The sequence below is a fragment of the Myxine glutinosa genome, chromosome 4 (genome assembly GCF_964187855.1).
Source record: "Myxine glutinosa chromosome 4, kmMyxGlut1.1, whole genome shotgun sequence".
NCBI lineage: Eukaryota > Metazoa > Chordata > Myxini > Myxiniformes > Myxinidae > Myxine > Myxine glutinosa.
The window spans coordinates 73,438,600-73,457,882 of NC_136264.1; the positions used below are offsets into that span (position 1 = coordinate 73,438,600).

A 19,283-nucleotide genomic window follows, 5' to 3' on the forward strand; every position below is an offset into this window, starting at 1 on the left:
GTTTGCTGTTACTTTCTGCTGGGAAAGGGGTTCAATATATTGTGTGCGGAGAGCCAAGTGCAGATGTACGACGGCAGGTGGAGGCGGTGCAGTTGATCAATTCTGGTGACGCTCCTCGAATCATCCAGCCGGAAGAGGGAGCTTCATATGAGCCAATCATGAAGAAAGAGCTTGCCAAGGTAACCAATATCAAGATTATACAAGGATAAGGGAGAAAAAAATATAACAACGCTCGATGGATAATATCAGTGAGAAAAAACTGTTTGTAGTTTGGAAGTTCCAAAAACGATACTTGTAGAAAGTCTACAACCCATTTCAAATTTTTCACCTTTTGGTGCCTTATAGCCTGGAATTAAATTGTATTAAATCAGACATTTTCCATCTTTATTTACACATCGTAACCACAACTTCCAAGTGAAAAACAAATTATACAAATTTCAGAAAATTAATTAAAAATACAAAACTATATTTTCTTGGTTGGATAAGTGTCCACCCCCCTTATAATAGCAATTGTAAATTAGCTCAGGTGTAACCAATCGCCTTCCACGCCCGGCCTATTTCTAAAAATGTGAGGCATTGATTGAAAATATCAATAAAGCCGATATTGAATGTTTGGGGTTGCACTAAACTGATATAATGGATATAGATCCCAAAGAGGAATCGACCATCCCTCTGAAAAAGGGGAGAAATGGTCGTAAAACATGTAGAAGGAACTAAAACGGGGAAAGAAGAAAATTTACGAGTGCTTCGACCTTCCGGTTGTCTTTCATCTTATCGTAGATAAACTGGGACCAGCCAGCTCTCGCTATTCACAACTGGATCAGGGGGAACGACAGCAATCCAGGGGCTTGGACTATAATGGAGGGTCAGGTAAGGATCTTCAATTTTTTATCTTGTAAAATGAGGTCTTGTGACTTAAAAAAAAAAATTACTTTTGTTTTTTACAGATGCTTCTATTTTTTTATCAATTATTTTTTGATGTTTGTTTAATTGTATCCTTTATATATTGTTTCTTGTAAATGTGAAATTGAAGTCAATTATTGTCAAAACACAATGGGCTGGCAAAATAGCTTGCAGCTGTCGAAGCCCCAAATTCGAATCTTGCTCCAAATATGAAATGTCTCCTTGGTGTTTCGCATGAAGAATGAGCCATCAATTTGTGCACCGTTCATCGGAAGGTCGTTGAGCTGTTATACCCATCTGCCACCACTAGTGGGCGCTAAAGATTCCACGGTGTGTTTTGCAAAGAAGATGTGAGGCATCGCCAGCACTCTAGAAAATTACAAATGTCTGCATCTTCAATCGAGTGTTCTGCATTGGAGTGATGATCTTTTTAGGATTGGTTCTGGCCTAGAAATGTTTCTCGACTCATCATGATGTGCCATGGAGCTTTGTAAATCGTACAAGCTTCTTCTTCCTATTTATTCGAAATAAATCCGAGATTTGAAGTTTTTCCTTCATTTCACATTTGTAACAAAGCACCCTCAAGAAGCCCAAAATGGAGTCTTTTTTTTTTTTTTTTTTTTTATACTGAATCGAGGCTCGTGAAAGAGCTGACAACCACGAGGGAAAGACAGCACAGGGGGACCACGAGGGAAAGACAGTACAGGGGGAAACATTCATTAAAACACATTCAACAAAAAGACATCCAGGAACACAGCACAGGGGGACCGCGACGGAAAGACAGTACAGGGGGGAACATTCATTAAAACACATTCAACAAAAAGACATCCAGGAACACAGCACAGGGGGACCGCGACGGAAAGACAGTACAGGGGGAAACATTCATTAAAACACATTCAACAAAAAGACATCCAGGAACACAGCACAGGGGGACCGCGAGGGAAAGACAGTACAGGGGGAAACATTCATTAAAACACATTCAACAAAAAGACATCCAGGAACACAGCACAGGGGGACCGCGACGGAAAGACAGTACAGGGGGAAACATTCATTCAAACACATTCAACAAAAAGACATCCAGGAACACAGTACAAGGGGACCGCGAGGGAAAGACAGTACAGGGGGAAACATTCATTAAAACACATTCAACAAAAAGACATCCAGGAACACAGTACAGGGTGACCGCGAGGGAAAGACAGTACAGGGGGAAACATTCATTAAAACACATTCAACAAAAAGACATCCAGGAACACAGTACAGGGGGACCGCGAGGGAAAGACAGTACAGGGGGAAACATTCATTCAAACACATTCAACAAAAAGACATCCAGGAACACAGCACAGGGGGACCGCGAGGGAAAGACAGTACAGGGGGAAACATTCATTAAAACACATTCAACAAAAAGACATCCAGGAACACAGTACAGGGGGACCGCGAGGGAAAGACAGTACAGGGGGAAACATTCATTAAAACACATTCAACAAAAAGACATCCATGAACACAGCACAGGGGGACCGCGAGGGAAAGACAGTACAGCGGGAAACATTCATTAAAACACATTCAACAAAAAGACATCCAGGGACACAGCACAGGGGGACCGCGAGGGAAAGACAGTACAGGGGGAAACATTCATTAAAACACATTCAACAAAAAGACATCCATCAACACAGTACAGGGGGACCGCGAGGGAAAGACAGTACAGGGGGAAACATTCATTAAAACACATTCAACAAAAAGACATCCAGGAACACAGCACAGGGGGACCGCGAGGGAAAGACAGCACAGGGGGAAACATTCATTAAAACACATTCAACAAAAAGACATCCAGGAACACAGTACAGGGGGACCGCGAGGGAAAGACAGCACAGGGGGAAACATTCATCAAAACACATTCAACAAAAAGACATCCATGAACACAGTACAGGGGGACCGCGAGGGAAAGACAGTACAGGGGGAAACATTCATTAAAACACATTCAACAAAAAGACATCCAGGAACACAGCACAGGGGGACCGCGAGGGAAAGACAGCACAGGGGGAAACATTCATTAAAACACATTCAACAAAAAGACATCCAGGAACACAGTACAGGGGGACCGCGAGGGAAAGACAGCACAGGGGGAAACATTCATTAAAACACATTCAACAAAAAGACATCCAGGAACACAGTACAGGGGGACCGCGAGGGAAAGACAGCACAGGGGGGAAACATTCATTTTTATTTTTTTTGTATACTGAATCGAGGCTCGTGAAAGAGCTGACATTTACTTCACAAACAAATCAACCAGACAAACAAAATACCCAAAAAGAGGGAGCGGAAGACAAGAGAATGGGAAGCACGCAAACACTTGAGAGCACACAACATTTAAGAGCAGGGAGATGTGTGGGAGAGTGAGGGCTTGGGGGGAGGAGGCGTGGGAAGGGGGGGTGGGGGGGGTGGGAGAAGTATAAAACACAAGGACACCAAGGACTTCCAGGACAGAAGTTGGTATTTCAAAAAGTGGAATTGGGGTGAAATTATCGGGGATAGAAAAGATCAAGGTTTTGGATGGGGGAAGATAAGAGATGGTGGTGAACAGCTGTTTTAAAGACCTGGAGGGTGGAGTGGGATTGAAGAGAGTGAGGGAGTTTGTTCCAGAGGTGGGAGAAAAGAGGAATGAAGGAGTGAAGGTGAGCAGAGAGTCTTGATTTTGGCAGTTTAACCATAAGAGGGTTGCAGGCAGATCTTGTGCGACCTGTAGGAATATTTGCGGGACAGAGCCCAGAGAGAGCTGGGGGGGCAATGCCAGAGAGGAGTCGGTAGAAGACGGAAAGACCACCAACCTGCCTGCGGTGACTGAGTGAGAGGCCCTTGGAGTTAGCTTCATCGCGGGAGATTCCAATGATTCTGAATGCTTTGCTTTCAACAGCGTGAAGACGAGCTAGGTGTGAGGCAGGACCACCAGCTCAGAGGGGGGAACAGTATTCCATTGAGCTGTGCATGAAATCCTTGTATGTGGTTCGGAGCTCAGGTGTGCCAAGGAAGGACTTCGCACGACGCAGGATGCCCAGTCGGCGACTGGCTTTGGAGGCCAGCTTGGAAATGTGGTTTTCTCAAGAAAGATCATGGCAGATAGTGAGACCCAAAACCTTGAGCGACAGAACTTCTTGGAGAGGATAGTTGAGAAGGTAGATGGGAGGGTTTTCCAGTCGGGCTTTTTGGAGAGACATAGTGAGAGTGTGAGATTTGTCAGGATTGAAAGACATGTTCCACTTGTTTGACCAGTCTGTGATTTTGTCCAGGTCTGCAGAGAGTGAGGAGGCTGCAGACTGCCGATCTGAGGGATGAGGAATGGAGCGGCAGATAGTGGAGTCATCAGCAAAGAGATAGAGAGGACTTTCCAGCGAGTCAGAGAGATCATTGATGAAGACCAGAAATAGCACAGGGCCCAGAACACTACCTTGGGGAACTCCAGCCAGAACAGGCAGGGGAGATGAGAGAAATCCATTCAGGGCCACACGCTGCCTACGACCAGAGAGGAATTCCGCAAGCCATGAGTAAAGATTTCCATGGATGCCATAGGAGGAGAGTTTGGTGAGCATAGCTGGGTGCCGGACCGTATCGAAGGCACGTGATATGTCAAGGGAGACAGCTCTGATTTCCTGTTTGGCATTGAGGACCTCCATCCATTGTTGAGACAGCAGAAGCAGCATGTCCAGAGTAGAATGACCTGGTCTGAATCCAAATTGATGATCAGAGATCAAGCCATTGGAGAAGAGGAAGGATTTGATATCCGAAGCAATGATGGATTCCATAACTTTGCTGATAATTGGGAGCAGGCTGATTGGTCTGTAGTTGCAAGGATCTGTTTTTGCACCTTCTTTGTGTAAAGCTGTAATGTTTGCTGATTTCCAAGATGCTGGCAGATGACGTTGAGCAAAAGAGAGGGTGGAAAGAACAGAGATAGGGTGAGATAGAGCGGCAGAGCAGGATTTTATGACCCGTGGGCTGATGCCGTCTGGTCCAGTTTCAGAATCAGAGTCGAGGTTTAACAAAAACTTCTCCACCTTGTCAGGAGAGAAGGACACAGAGTCCAGGAGCAGTTGGGTTCGACTGGGTAAGTTGGGAACAGAGAGAGATGGGTTTGGGACACAAGATTTTGAGGCAAACACAGAGTTGAGGCATTCGGCTTTGTCACGTGCGGTGTCAACTGTGCAGCCATTTGAGGTGAGGGAGGGGATGGAGGGGGAACAAACACCACCAGGATTTGGAGGAAGGAGGCAGGTTTGACAGTTCAATCTTGAGTGTGGAGACATAGTGCTTCCTGGCACTCCTGAGGGTAGACACATACTTGTTCCGAGCTTGGTGGAAGGAACTGAGATTGCCTTCAGTTGGATTTGCCTTCCAAGAGGCAAAGGCAAGTTGTTTCAGGGCGACTGCTTCACCACAAGATTCAGTGTACCATGGACGTGAGGAAGGTTAAGACAACTGAAGACGAGATGGGATAAATCTGTGCATGAGAGAGAGCAGTTTGCTTTGGAAGAATTCCCAGGAAGAATTGATGTCGGAGACAGTCGAGATGGGAGACCAGTCCAGATGATTGATGGCTGCTTGCAGCCCGTGCCCGTCGGCCTGAGTGAAATGCCAGACTCGTCGACGCTGAGGAAGCTCTCTGAGAATGGCCAGAGAGATGTCCACTTTAACAAGCACATGATCACAAGAACCGATTGGAACAGAAAAAGAGCAGCAGACATTTGCACGGAAGTTTGTCATAACCAAGTCTAGAAGAGAAGATACTCCATTGACTGAGATCTGGGTCGGGAATTTGACAGATTGTGTCAGTCCCAATGAGTCCAAGAATTCCTTTGCTGAGGTGCCATGGCTGGTGAGAGAGGAACCCATACCCAGCCAGCTGGCATGATGACAGTTGAAGTCGCCACATATGACGAAGAGAGAGTTTGGATGAGTTGATAGAAGTTGGTCCATGTTGTCCGACAGCAAAATGTAAATAAAGTCATCACTGTTTAGAGAACGGTACAGAACACATATGAACAAAAGGTGGGAGCGGAGAGGAAGCCATAGCCAGATGTACTCCTGAGGGTGAGGTGGAGAGAGGGCAGTGCAAGGAGAGTGAGGAAGAGAGATTTTGATAAAGATAGCCACCCCACTACCAGGACGAGGCTCAGGTCTATCATACCGGAGGAGGAAGGAGGAAGTAACCAGGAAGAGATATTAAGGAATCAGAGACATCTTGAAGGAGGAAAGTTTCTGTTGAGCAGATCAAGTCTGGATTGTCAGAAGCAACCTGAATGGAGAGATCAATCAGGTTTGAGCGAAGGCCCCGGATGTTTGAGGTCCATACCGTTAATGAGGAGAGAGGGGGAGCATCGGGTGCAGGACAGGGGAGGGGTAGGGTCAGATGAAGGATGAGAGGGGAGGTAGGGAGAGCAGTTGATAGTGTGTCAGAGATTATAGAAGAGTTACAAGAAAGGGAAGGATGAGGAGGACAAATGGTTTGATGGTGATGGGATGAGGCACAGTGTGGGGTTGTTTGAGGGGGGGGGGGGGGCAGAGGAAAGTAGAAGGTTGGGGGAGGTGGAGGTATGAGATAGAAGGGAGAGGAAGTGGGGAGGAAGCAGCTTTGAGGAGGAGGGGGGAGGAGGCAGCTTTGAGGAGGAGGGGGAGGGGGAGAATTGGAGAGGGGTGGTAAGGGGGAGATTTGAAGGGGAGGGGTTGGGAGGGAGTTTTGAATGGGAGGGACGAGGAGGGAGTTTAGGAGGGGAGGGGTAAGGGGGGAGTTTAGGAGGGGAGGGGCAAGGGGGGAGATTTGGAGGGGAGGGGCAAGGGGGGAGTTTAAAAAGTGGATGATTAATGAAAGACGAACATTTATAACAAATTGTGATTTTCAAGTTAGCAATCCGTTTAAGAACGATGGAGGAGGGGTGGAATGAATGTAAATTTAGAGCATGGAGTGAGATTGAATTGTAAGAGATTGAATATTTTTTTGAAGTGGAATGAGTTGAAGAGGGAATTGAAAAAAGCCTTTTAAATAGGAAGAAAAACAGCATGTTGTAATATACCACTGAATAAAACACTGCAGGGGAAAGTTTAAACATATTTAACCAGAACCGTGAAGAACAATCTTATATTCACAAACATACCAATGGGGAGAGGGCCTCGAGGGACAACCACGAGTCACATGAACAGGGCAAAAGGTGGAAGGCAAGGAGATAATGGGGGCGGGGTGAGACAGTGCACGTGGACAGAAGCACACGATGGGACAACAGCACACGTGGAGAAAGGGAAATAATTATTTTTTTAACTCTGCCTCAAATAATTAACTCTCTGCCTCATTTCTTGATTAAGTCTCAATAAGTTTATTTATTGTCACAAAAAATAATATGAACGTAAGGTTTTTATTTACATCACATTAAAAGTGCTTCTGAACTTTACTTTTGCGTTTGTCGGAGCAATCACTTTCACGCTGTAAAGTCCAACAGTAGTCGCCCATCATGTTTGGATTGAATCGGCCTTGATATCGAATCTCCATGATGGCAATTTCCTGGTGAAACCTTTCTCCATGTTCATCACTGACATCGCCAAGATTTTGTGGAAAGAAGTCCAGATGAGAATGGAAGAAATGTATCTTGAGTGACATTCGAGCACCGAGCGCCTGGTAACTCTTCAACATCTTGTCCACAAGCTCTTCATAATTTGGTGCTCGAAAATTTCCAAGGTAATTGTTGGCAAGGGCCACAAAGCTATCCCAAGCAACGCTTTCCAGCTCAGATAGTCTCGTTACAAAGTCCTGATTAGTGAGTGCAAGACGAATTTGAGGACCATTGAAAACACCCGCCTTTACTTTGGCTTCAGATACAATGCCTTGGAATTTCATTAGCAAGTGGTGGAAGCCAGCACCATCTTGATCCATGGCCTTCACAAAGTTTTTCATCAAACCAAGTTTCAAATGAAGTGGTGGTAAGAATACCTTCTCAGGGTCAACAGGAGGTTTGTGAATTTCAAATGAAGTGGTATTCCTATGGTATACTGGTTCTCAAAAACTGGATGTGCTCGTGAAAATTGGATATCATAATCGAACTCCACAGGTTAATTTTGGTGAGAATCACCTCAAAATATACTAGAACCATAAAACATTAAAAATTTTGTTGACGAGTGACTCAAAGATTGATTATTTAAAATTTTGATTTTGTATATCTAAAACTTATTGCTCAAACCAAAAACTGTTTTGTTTATCTGTAATTTCCATTCACACACTCAGAAAAGGACCACTTTCTTTATTTTGCATTGCAAACCACATGGAGTGCCATATTTTTTTTAAGTGAAAGGCCATTTGCCCCAAAGCGTGGGGTAACAGGGCCACTGTCATATTATTGGAAATTGCGCCTTTAATATTGGTGCTGTTGGCATCTTACGGTACTTATTCTTGCAATTTAAAATAAATTTAGCAGTTTCAAGTTTTCTGCCTTTTATTTTTTTCTACAAAACATCTGTTTTTAATAATCGAAGTTGCCAATTTTTTTGGGGGGTGGGAGGGTTGCAATTAGCTGGCCTTGCCTAGGACGCAAAATAGTCTGGCGCCGGCCCTGCTTGGGCTCTGAAATTGGCAGAGGAAGGAGGTAATTATTTTTTCGAGTCACTCGGCCTGTCTGACAGTCAAAGAAAACTAAAAATTATTTGAAACAGGAAATCACTTTTTTCTCCCTCAGCACAAACCCAATCTGTCCACTTTCAAATCAAATAACAGAAAACAGGTGAAGAATCACTGAAATTATTACACCATCTGGATCTTCATCAAAATCTAATGAACTCCTCCTTGTCACCCACCCAAACAATCCACCAAATTTCGTGCAAATCCATCTATAACTTTTGAGATATATCCTGCTCACAGACATACAGACAGACAGGGGTGAAAACATAACCTCTGTGCACCTTCGATGGCAGAGGTAATAAACGTCAAAATACATTTCCGACAAATAATTTGAATGCTTACCCTACCGACTTACCCTGCGTGCAAAGCACAAAGTGGGTTTAAGCAATTGGTCCACTCTGTTTGCAGATGTCAGTCTATGATTAGAATACTTAGATGAAGGACACAACTACAGTACAGACCTTTACGTGTTGTTTAACCCTCCGGGGATCTTTGTCTGGTCGAGGGTTAAATGACCATGACCATCACCGCCGCGCCTCAGCACAATGCGCCATTTCCTGTGTGTTTTATATTTTACGGCGATGGCCCCGCTTCACACAGGAGCGACAAAGGCTTCATTGGCCTAACCTACATTGGGGTATTTTGTGTCTTTGGGGTCTTTTACGGTCTTCAGGGCCTCTTGGGTCTTCAGGGCCTTTTGTGTGTTCTGGGTCCCTTGGCTCTTATTTTTTTTGTATTTTTGTTTCTTATTTTTTTTGTATTTTATTATCACTATTCATATTACAATTATTATAATTATCTATCTTTTTTGTATTTAATTCTTTTTTTTGTTTTGGAGTTTATGTTCTTTTTTGGTATTTTATTATTATTATTATTATTATTATTAAGTATACATATGTTAAGTATTTAATTATTGTTATGAATTTTGGGGTGGCGTGATATATAGATCAGGTAGATCTGTGTAGGTATGATGCTCCAACTGTCGTGAAGAAGAAGAACCATTTTGATGTACATAAGTAGAGGACCTGTATAGCCCGGATGTCGGATTAAGCTCGTATATTTGCGGTCATACAAGGATGGCCTTGTGTTAACTAGAGTAGGGATTATGTTAATTCCCCTGTTTGTGAGACCTTGTGATTTATCCTTCATCCCTTATGGCAATGCACTAGACAAGTAGAGTAGGAAAGGCCCACTATTAGCAAACACACACATACTAATTAAATTCCCCCCCACAATAAAACTCACCGGAAGTGCAGGCAGGAAGCGCCCACGCATTGCGCCAACATGGCGATAAAACATCGCACAGGCAGGCTGAAAGCCATGACCAGAAGGACTTGCTATTGGGCAGGAGTCGACCAATGAAAGGGTGGAGCAAGAAGCGACCCGCTGATTGGTGGAAGGAAGCAACGGACTGATTGGCCACCGACCGATGGCATGAGGAGGAGAGCACAAAGCACTCGGCCAATGGTGAAGGACTGATGTAGGAAGAACATTCTAGAGGTCGAGAGGCAACGGACTGATTGGAAGGGAGCACCGATGACGTGACACCACAGTTGATAAAACCACGGCTGGTCGATATTTTGTCCCTCTCGTTTTTGGATCTCTTCGCACCCGGGCCTCGTTCTTCTGATTAACCCTGGACTCTTGCTGGTTGGACAACAACAGACGGTGAAGCGCTGACGATTCTCCTCCCCTGTGTTCACGCGCGAGGGACGAGTGTACAAGCAAGGCTTGCCGCTGCAGTGTACGCTGGCCTAGCAGCGCGGAACGAGAGGTTCGCACCAACGACCGGGTGGCCTTCTTCCCGCCAAGCACAGAGCCGCATCCAGACTGCGCACAAAGGACCGGATGAGCAGACGGACCCCGAGTGGTTGAGCTAAGCCCACAGTTCTTTTCATTTAAATTATCCCTTCTTCCGATGGCAAGTCTGGTGTGGGGACGTCCTAATTTAGGACGTTATTTATTTGAGCGTCGCGTTTTCCTTGTTACCAGCATTCCGTTTAATAAAGCCGGCGTTTATTTTGTACATTAAGCCGTTTTCGATCGAGTTACTTTTGCAGGGTTGAAGATTGCTTGGAGATCACGTCAGGTAAAAGCTTCCAGCTTCTTCTTCTTCTTTGGTCCTTCCACGCATATATCGTGAAATCCGCTTTTTTTTTCCTTTTTTTTTTGTATACTGAATCGAGGCTCGTGAAAGAGCGAACATTTATTTCACAAACAAATCAACCAGACAAACAAAATATACAAAAAGAGGAAGCGGGAGACAAGGGGAAGCACACAACCACAACATTTGAGAGCAGGGAGAAGTGTGGGAGGGAGAGGGCTTGGGGGCAGGAGGCGTGGGAAGGGTGGGGGGGAGGTGGGAGAAGTATAAAACACAAGGGGACCGAAATTAGCGGGGGTAGAAAAGATCACGGTTTTGGATGGGGGAAGATAAGAGATGGTGGTGAACAGCTGTTTTAAAGACCTGGAGGGTGGAGTGGGATTGAAGAGAGTGAGGGAGTTTGTTCCAGAGGCGGGAGAAAAGAGGAATGAAGGAGTGAAGGTGAGCAGAAAGTCTTGATTTTGGCAGTTTAACCATAAGAGGGTTGCAGGCAGATCTTGTGTGACCTGTAGGAATATTTGGGGGACAGAGCCCAGAGAGGGCTGGGGGGGCAAGGCCAGAGAGGAGTCGGTAGAAGATGGAAAGACCACCAACCTGACTGCGGTGAGTGAGTGAAAGGCCCTTGGAGTTAGCTTCATCGCGGGAGATTCCAATGATTCTGAACGCTTTGGTTTCAACAGCGTGAAGACGGGCTAGGTGTGAGGCAGGAGCACCAGACCAGAGGGGAGAGCAGTATTCCATAGAGCTGCGGAGGAAAGCCTTGTATGTGGTGAGGAGCTCAGGTGTGCCAAGGAAGGACTTCGCACAACGGAGGATGCCCAGTCGGCGACTGGCTTTGGAGGCCAGATTTGAAATGTGGTTTTCCCAGGAAAGATCATGGCAAATAGTGAGACCCAAAAGCTTGAGTGACAGAACTTCTTGGAGAGGATTATTCAGAAAGTGGATGGGAGGGTTTTCCAGTCGGTCTTTTCGGAGAGAAATCGTGAGAGTGTGAGATTTATCAGGATTGAAAGACATGTTCCATTTGTTTGCCCAGTCTGTGATTTTGTCCAGGTCTGCAGAGAGTGAGGAGGCTGCAGACTGCCGATCTGAGGGATGAGGAATGGAGCGACAGAGAGTAGAGTCGTCAGCAAAGAGATAGAGAGGATTTTCAAGAGAGTCAGAGAGATCATTGATGAAGACCAGAAAAAGCACAGGGCCCAGAACACTACCTTAAGGAACTCCAGCCTGAACAGGAAGAGGAGATGAGAGAAACCCATTCAGGGCCACACGTTGACTACGACCAGAGAGGAAGTCCGCCAGCCATGCGTGGAGATTTCCATGGATACCAAAGGAGGAGAGTTTGGTGAGCAGAGCAGGGTGCCAGACCGTATCGAAGGCACGTGAAATGTCAAGGGAGACGGCTCTAATTTCCTGTTTGGCGTTGAGGACCTCCATCCATTGTTGAGAAAGCAGAAGCAGCATGTCCAGAGTAGAGTGACCAGGTCTGAAACCAAATTGATGATCAGAGATCAAGCCATTGGAGAAGAGGAAAGATTTCATATCTGAAGCAATGATGGATTCCATGACTTTGCTGATAATTGGGAGAACGCTGATTGGTCTGTAGTTGCTGGGATCTGTTTTTTCACCTTTTTTGTGCAAAGCGGTGATGTTGGCTGATTTCCAAGCAGATGGCAGATGACCTTGAGCAAAAGAGAGGGTGAAGAGACCAGAAAGAGGGAGTGAAAGAGCGGAAGCACATGATTTTAGGACCCGTGGGCTGATGCCGTCAGGACCAGTTGCAGAATCAGAGTCGAGGGTTGACAGAAACTTTTCCACCTTGTCAGGAGGAAAGGACACAGAGTCCAGGAGCAGTTGGGTACGACTGGGTACGGTGGGTACAGAGAGGGATGGGTTTGGGACACAAGATTTCGAGGCAAACACAGAGTTGAGGCATTCAGCTTTTTCACGTGCGGAGTCAGCCGTGTGGCCATTTGAGGTGAGGGAGGGGATGGAGGGGGAACAAACACCAGAAACAGATTTGACCAGACGCCACCAGGATTTGGAAGAGGGAGACAGATAAGAGAGTTCGGTCTTGAGAACGGTGAGATATTGTTTCCTGGCTCTCCTGAGGGTGGACACACACTTGTTTTGGGCTTTGTGAAAGGAAATGAGATTTCCTTCCGTTGGATTTGCTTTCCAGGAGACGAAAGCAAGTTGTTTCAGGGCAACAGCCTCACCACAAGATTCCGTGTACCATGGACGGAAGGAATAGACTGCCAGGTGTTCCAATTTTTCATTTCATTTCGTGACCTGAAAATCGGGTGGGCATCAAATTGGCATGATAATATAGAAAAAATTAAGAAATAATGTTCATGACTTTTCACAAGTCAGATTCTGGTACGTTAGTCTGTAATATAATGTTGAAATTTATAATTTTATTTCCAAAATCTCCGTTTAGCCTCGAACGCATTTCGATGTATTGACCAATGAGGATCGCGCTTATTCGCGCTACGAACGATGTCTGGGCGTCCGGCTGCGAGTAAACAAAATGGCGGCCTCCAGTAGCAGCTACGGTGACGAGGGTGGGAGCGAGAAACGCTGTTATATGTGCATTTCTCCGGCCAAAAGATCAAGTTTAATACCTTTTAGTGATATAACATGGCCACGATATTTGCAATTTGTTCTTACGTGGCAGAATTTAGAAGGTGATCAAGCTGAAATTGCGAGAAATTTCGTGAAGAACCACGCTGACGAATTCGGCGAACGTGGCAACAGTATGGTAACAATACCTGCTATAGCTATACCGCATGATGCAGCGTTTCATCAAGTGTGTTATTCACGATTTACCGATAAACAACGAGTGAGCAGGGTGCAAAGCAGCATGAAAAAGAGAGAAGAAAATGCAGCCAATACTGGTAGGTTGAATAACTTGAATAATAAATCATGACAATGCTTCAAAACTTAGTTAGATTTTTTTTTTTGTGAGGTATATGTAAAATGATTTTGTGTGTAGTCGAACGATTTTGAATTGAAGGAACTGTCCAATATTTATGCAAGGAGGTAGGGCCGAGGTGAAACAAATAAATTTTTAAAAGGAAGTCTGAGGAAGGGGTGGGGGGGGGGGGGGGGGGAGGGAATCTAGTCGGGCTAACCATGACTTGAGGTCTAGACATTTTAAACTCACATAATTTTAATTGTTTTCTTTTATGTGTATTTATTGCAGCTTCAACATGCAATGACATCAACGTCAACATTGACAAGGTGCATAAAGGCCCACAACCAGTCAAGAAACGTGCTCTACGCTCCAGCTTAGGCAAGCCCAAATGTTCAGCCAGATCCCAATATGTGTTGCCTAATATATGCATCCTTTGTCAGAAAGAGAGAACAATCAATACAGGCAAAAGGGGACGAAGAAAAGAGCCTCTAACAAGGTGCTCAACAATTGAGGCACCAAGACTGCAGCAAGCCGCTAAAGACAACAACAATACAAACCTGCTGCTTCAAATTCAAGACCGCGATTGTGTTGCGATAGAGGTAAAATACCATGGTCGCTGCTACAAGGAGTATACCCGGTATTTAGGCAAGCTAGCAACAACACCTAATGCAGAGCAACAAGGAAACTCCAACTACTCAGAAGCATACACATTATTTGGTGCAACAGTCAAGGATCTTATAATAGACAACAAGGAAATCTACAGACTGAAACGACTTAATGACATGTTCATGAAACAAATCAAAGCAACACACGGAATAGAATCAAACTACAAAAGTGGCTTTCTCAAGACAAGAGTGATGAAAATATTTCCACAACTATGCTTTCTAACCCCGTATATGCGCTGCCAAGGACACCTTGTGTATGTTAATGACATCTCCACTGAAGTGCTGGTTGAAGAAAAGAAAGTGTTGCAAGAAACCATGCATGGTTCAGGTGATGACACAACAGAGACAGAACAAACATCCGACTCTGAACCAACCCCACCAAAGCAACCTGGGTATACTGAGAATAACCTTAGAGAACACTACTTCACTGCGCTACAATTGAGAAATGCAATAGATGAGATCAAGCCAAATATGCCATGGCCCCCAACCTCTGAGCACCTGACAACAAATGCCGCAGAAGCAATTGTACCTGCCTGTCTATATAACTTTATTGCATGGATGGTGGGAGTGTCAGACGAACCTGATTCTGATGAGTTTGTAAAGATAGAATCTACAATACATAGAAGAATTCTCACAATAGCACAGGACATCATATACCTCCAATCAAAGGGAAGGAAACAGATGCCCAAACATTTGTCACTTGCAATGACAGTACGTCATCTCTCAGGTTCAGCCCAATTAATCAGCCTACTGAACGGGTTTGGTTACTGCGTCTCAAACTCTGTCGTCTTAAATCATGACACTGCACTGGCTAACCAAGAACTACATCGTGGAGAGGATGCTCTTCCATCAATCATTCAGGCGGGCAAGCATGTCACACTCGTATGGGACAATAATGACTTCGGGGAGGAGACATTGTCTGGGCGTGGAACAACGCACAATACCAATGGGATTAGAATACAGCGACCAAGTCAATCCCATGAAGTAGTACAACCAGCACCAGTCACTACAGTTAAGAGGACGCGGGTGGATGGACCACATCCCTGACATTCCCGACCCTGATGGCTATGGATGGATGATGGAAGAGGAACTTGCCATAGACTGGATGACACTTCCACCTGCACCAGACAGCGTGATGGAGCTTGCTAACTGCACTGAAAGCTGCAAGAAGACACGATGCAGCAACGAAACTACATGCACTTGCCTACAGAATAACATTCCGTGCACAGATTTGTGCAAGTGCGGCAGGAATGACTGCTCAAACATAACTGGCCATGTTGACTTTGATGATAAGAATGATGATAAAGACTCCAGATCTGAAGATGAGGAAGACTCTGATGCTGAAGAGGATGAAATAACTGCACTATTTGTATGATGTTTTGGACAAGTTTCAACATGACCAAGCCGAAGAGACAAATTGTGGCTAGAGTTCAGCCCATCTCGAGTTTATCATGACGTCAATGCGCACTGGTTCGCTTGTACGCCACGTAATTGTCTTTGATGGGTTAAAATATCACCCCTTACACACTTATTGGACCTATTAACAGTTTCAAAATAGCATTGGTAAACCACCATGGATCGTAGTAGCAACACCAATCACAAATATTGTACAAAAATTTTAAATTATGCAGGTTTTAAGGTCCAAAAACATGACTTTCTGATAAAGCATCACAGCATGTTATTTTACCAAGTCGTTAAAACAACATTTTTACTACTTTTGGGGGTCTGAATTAATAAATATTGCTGCCAAGACCAATGTGAACATGACATCATATAGTTTGTGTTGTTTTTTTACTGTGTAAATGGGTATTTCAAATGTAACATACAATTGGTGTATACTGGTGTTTTGGGGCAGCGGTTCTCGGTAACGTACCACGATATCGCTTGTGAAAAAAAACAAGATGTTTTGGAGGTCATAAGGCTTCATCCCACACCCTTCTTGCCAAATCCCTAGGTTCAGGTCATGACATCAAAAAAATAAATAGATATCCACCCTATGGCCCTGTGTCTAGAAGGGTATGACAACTGAAGACGAGATGGGATAAATCTGTGCATGAGAGAGAGCAATTTACTTTGAAAGAATTCCCAGGATGAGTTGATGTTAGAGGCGGTAGAGATGGGAGACCAGTCCAGATGATTGATGGCTGCTTGAAGACCGTGCCAGTTGGCCTGAGTGAAATGCCAGACTCGTCGACGCTGAGGAGGCTCTCTGAGAATGGTCAGAGAGATGTCCACTTTGATAAGCACATGATCAGATGAGCCGATTGGAGCAGAAGAAGAGCAGCAGACATTTTCAGGGAAGTTTGTCATAACCAAATCCAGAAGAGAAGATGCTCCGTTGACTGAGATCCGGGTCGGGAAATTGACAGATTGTGTCAGTCCCAGTGAGTCGCAGAAGTCCTTTGCTGAAGAGCCATGGCTGGTGAGAGAGGTACCCACACCCAGCCAACTGGCATGGTGACAATTGAAATCACCACATATGAGGAAGAGAGAGTTGGGATGGGTAGATAGAAGTTGGTCCATATTATCAGACAGCGAGATGAAGATGGAGTCATCGCTGTTTGGTGGACGGTACAACACACATATGAACAAAAGGTGGGAGCGAAGGGGAAGCCGTAGCCAAAGGTATTCCTGGGGGTGAGGTGGAGAGAGGGCAGTGGAGGGCGAGTGAGGAAGAGCGTTTTTATAAAGATAGCAACCCCACCTCCAGGACGAGGCTCAGGTCTATCATACCGGAGGAGGGAGTCACCTGGGAGAGATACCAAGGCATCAGAGACATCATGAAGGAGGAAAGTTTCTGTTAAGCAGATCACATCTGGTTTGTCAGAAGCAACCTGTATGGAGAGATCAGTCAAGTTTGAGTGAAGGCCCCGGATGTTTGAGGTCCATACCGTTAATGAAGAGGAAGGGGGAGCATCAGGTCCAGAACAGGGGGGGGGGAGGGGTAGGGTAAGATGTGGAAGAGGAGGAAGAGGTAGGGAGAGCTGTTGAAGGTGTGTCAGAGATTTCAGAGATTTCAGAATAGCTTGGAGAAAGGGAAGAATGGGGCGGACAAAAGGTTTGATGGAGATTGGGTGAGGCACAGTGAGGTGTTATTTGAGGAGGGGGAAGAGCGAGGCAGAAGGTTGGGGGAGATGAAGGTGAAAGTTGGAAGGGGGAAGAAGCAGGGAGGATGCTTTGAGGAGGAGGGGTGAGAGGGGAGTCTAGGAGGGGAGGAGCGAGGGAGAGTCTCGGAGGGGAGGGGTGTGGGGGGAGTTTAGGAGGGAGGGGAGGGAAGGGGCAAGGGGGGAGATTTGAAAGGGATGGGTGATGGGGAGGATTTGGAGGGGAGGGGTGAGATTGGATTTTGAAAAGTGTACGATTCATGGGAAACGAACATTTTTTGCAAAATGAGTTTGAGACCTTCGAGTCAAAAATACGTTTGAGGACACTGAAGGAGGGGTGGAGTTCTGGATAGTTTAGGGAATGTAGAAAGGAGGAACTGTAAGAGATGGTATTATATATATTTTTTGGAATGAATAGATTTGGTGAGCAAGACGAAAGCATCCTTTTGTAGGAAAAGAAGAAAAGGGTGTTGTAATATATGAGAGAAAATAGTTGTTCAGGGGAGAGATTATACATTTCTAACCACGTGATCGCGTGATCGTGAACGAAGAACGAACGAACAAAAAAGAACAACAAATAAACGAATAAGACCTGGGAAGGAAATATTTTTTGGGGGTTTTTTTTTTTTTGAGTGGAGATATTAAACAAGGAGGTATGGGGTGAACGACTGGGACGAAACAGAGAACGAAAATAAATGCAGCGCATTCGAAGAATCGCTGAGAGAAAAACAGCTATTGAATTGAACGCCTTCATTAACACTCGATTTGCTATCCGTGATTTTCCGGTCTTCACCGAGGGGAATCACACGACATTATCTTCTTCTTTTTGTATTTCATCATTATTACGATTATTATTATTATTATATATATATATATATATATATATATATATATATATATATATATATATATATATATATATACTGAAACGCAAAAGAAACTTACCACCTTTGAAACCTTTAAATATCAACAATAACACTGCGTGTAGTAAATGTGTGAACTTATTTGTGGACAATAGTGTCCTCACTGTCAGACAAAACGGTCACGGATGGTCACTTGAACCTTCAATGATCACTTCATAGCACAGCTGTTGAACAGCCGTTTTGACTGTCAGTGATTAGCCAAGGGGTACGGGATGATTTTAATGAGCTGCACGTGATGTCTTGATATTGGCTTTAAAAAGGCCAGTGCAAAATGGGCATTTCAATCAACATGCCACGATTGTCAAGGGATAAACGGCAGCGTGCCCTGGGCATGCTGCAAGGCGGACTGAGCTACCGTGAGGTGGCACGTCGCCTTGGCTGTTCACACCAGACGATATCGGCCCTGGTGGACAGAGACACCCTCCACAACTCTGCAGATGACAGACCTCGATCAGGGAGGCCAAGAGTCACCACTGCAAGGCAGGACAGGCAGATGGTCCGAAGTCACCTGCGGGATCGATTCCGTCCAGCATCCCGCACTGCGGCAGAAACTCCGGGGCATGCAAACCATGGATCTCCAATGATACTGCACGAAGACGACTGCATGACTATGGTCTGACTGCCAGAAGACCATACAGAGGCCCCGTGATGATGGCTGCCCATCGCCGCAACCGACAGAGATGGTGCCAGCAGCATCAGCCGTGGACCTTGGCGCAGTGGAACGAGGTCGCTTTCAGCGATGAGTCAAGGTTCTGTGTGGACAGTCCTGATGGGCGTGAGCGTGTCTGGAGAAGAACTGGCGAGCGATATGCCGATTGTTGCGTGCTTCAAGCCAACAGGTGGGGTGGCCCAAGTGTGATGGTGTGGGCCGCCATATCAGGCCGGTACAGGACGCCACTGGTGGTTGTGGATGGGAATCTCAACACCCAGCGGTATGTGGATAACATCCTGCGACCTCATCTGCTGCCATTCCTGCTAGACCACCCAGAACTGAGAACCCTTCAGCATGACAACGCTCG

General features: G+C 45.3%; 2 protein-coding genes across 2 annotated transcripts in view; one reads left to right on the top strand and one right to left on the bottom strand.

Annotated features, from left to right (window-relative positions):
• The window catches only part of LOC137424777 (uncharacterized), a 675,237-nt gene that overhangs the window by 166,187 nt on the left and 489,767 nt on the right, over nt 1–19,283 (bottom strand). The gene's annotated exons all lie outside the window — the stretch shown is intronic.
• The window catches only part of LOC137424779 (uncharacterized), a 107,458-nt gene continuing 88,188 nt past the window's right edge, over nt 14–19,283 (top strand). Inside the window, exons 1-2 of the mRNA XM_078775954.1 lie at nt 14–179; nt 781–870. Of these exons, the coding sequence (XP_078632080.1) occupies nt 159–179; nt 781–870 (111 nt within the window). The 5' untranslated portion in view covers nt 14–158. The remainder of the gene's footprint in view (nt 180–780; nt 871–19,283) is intronic.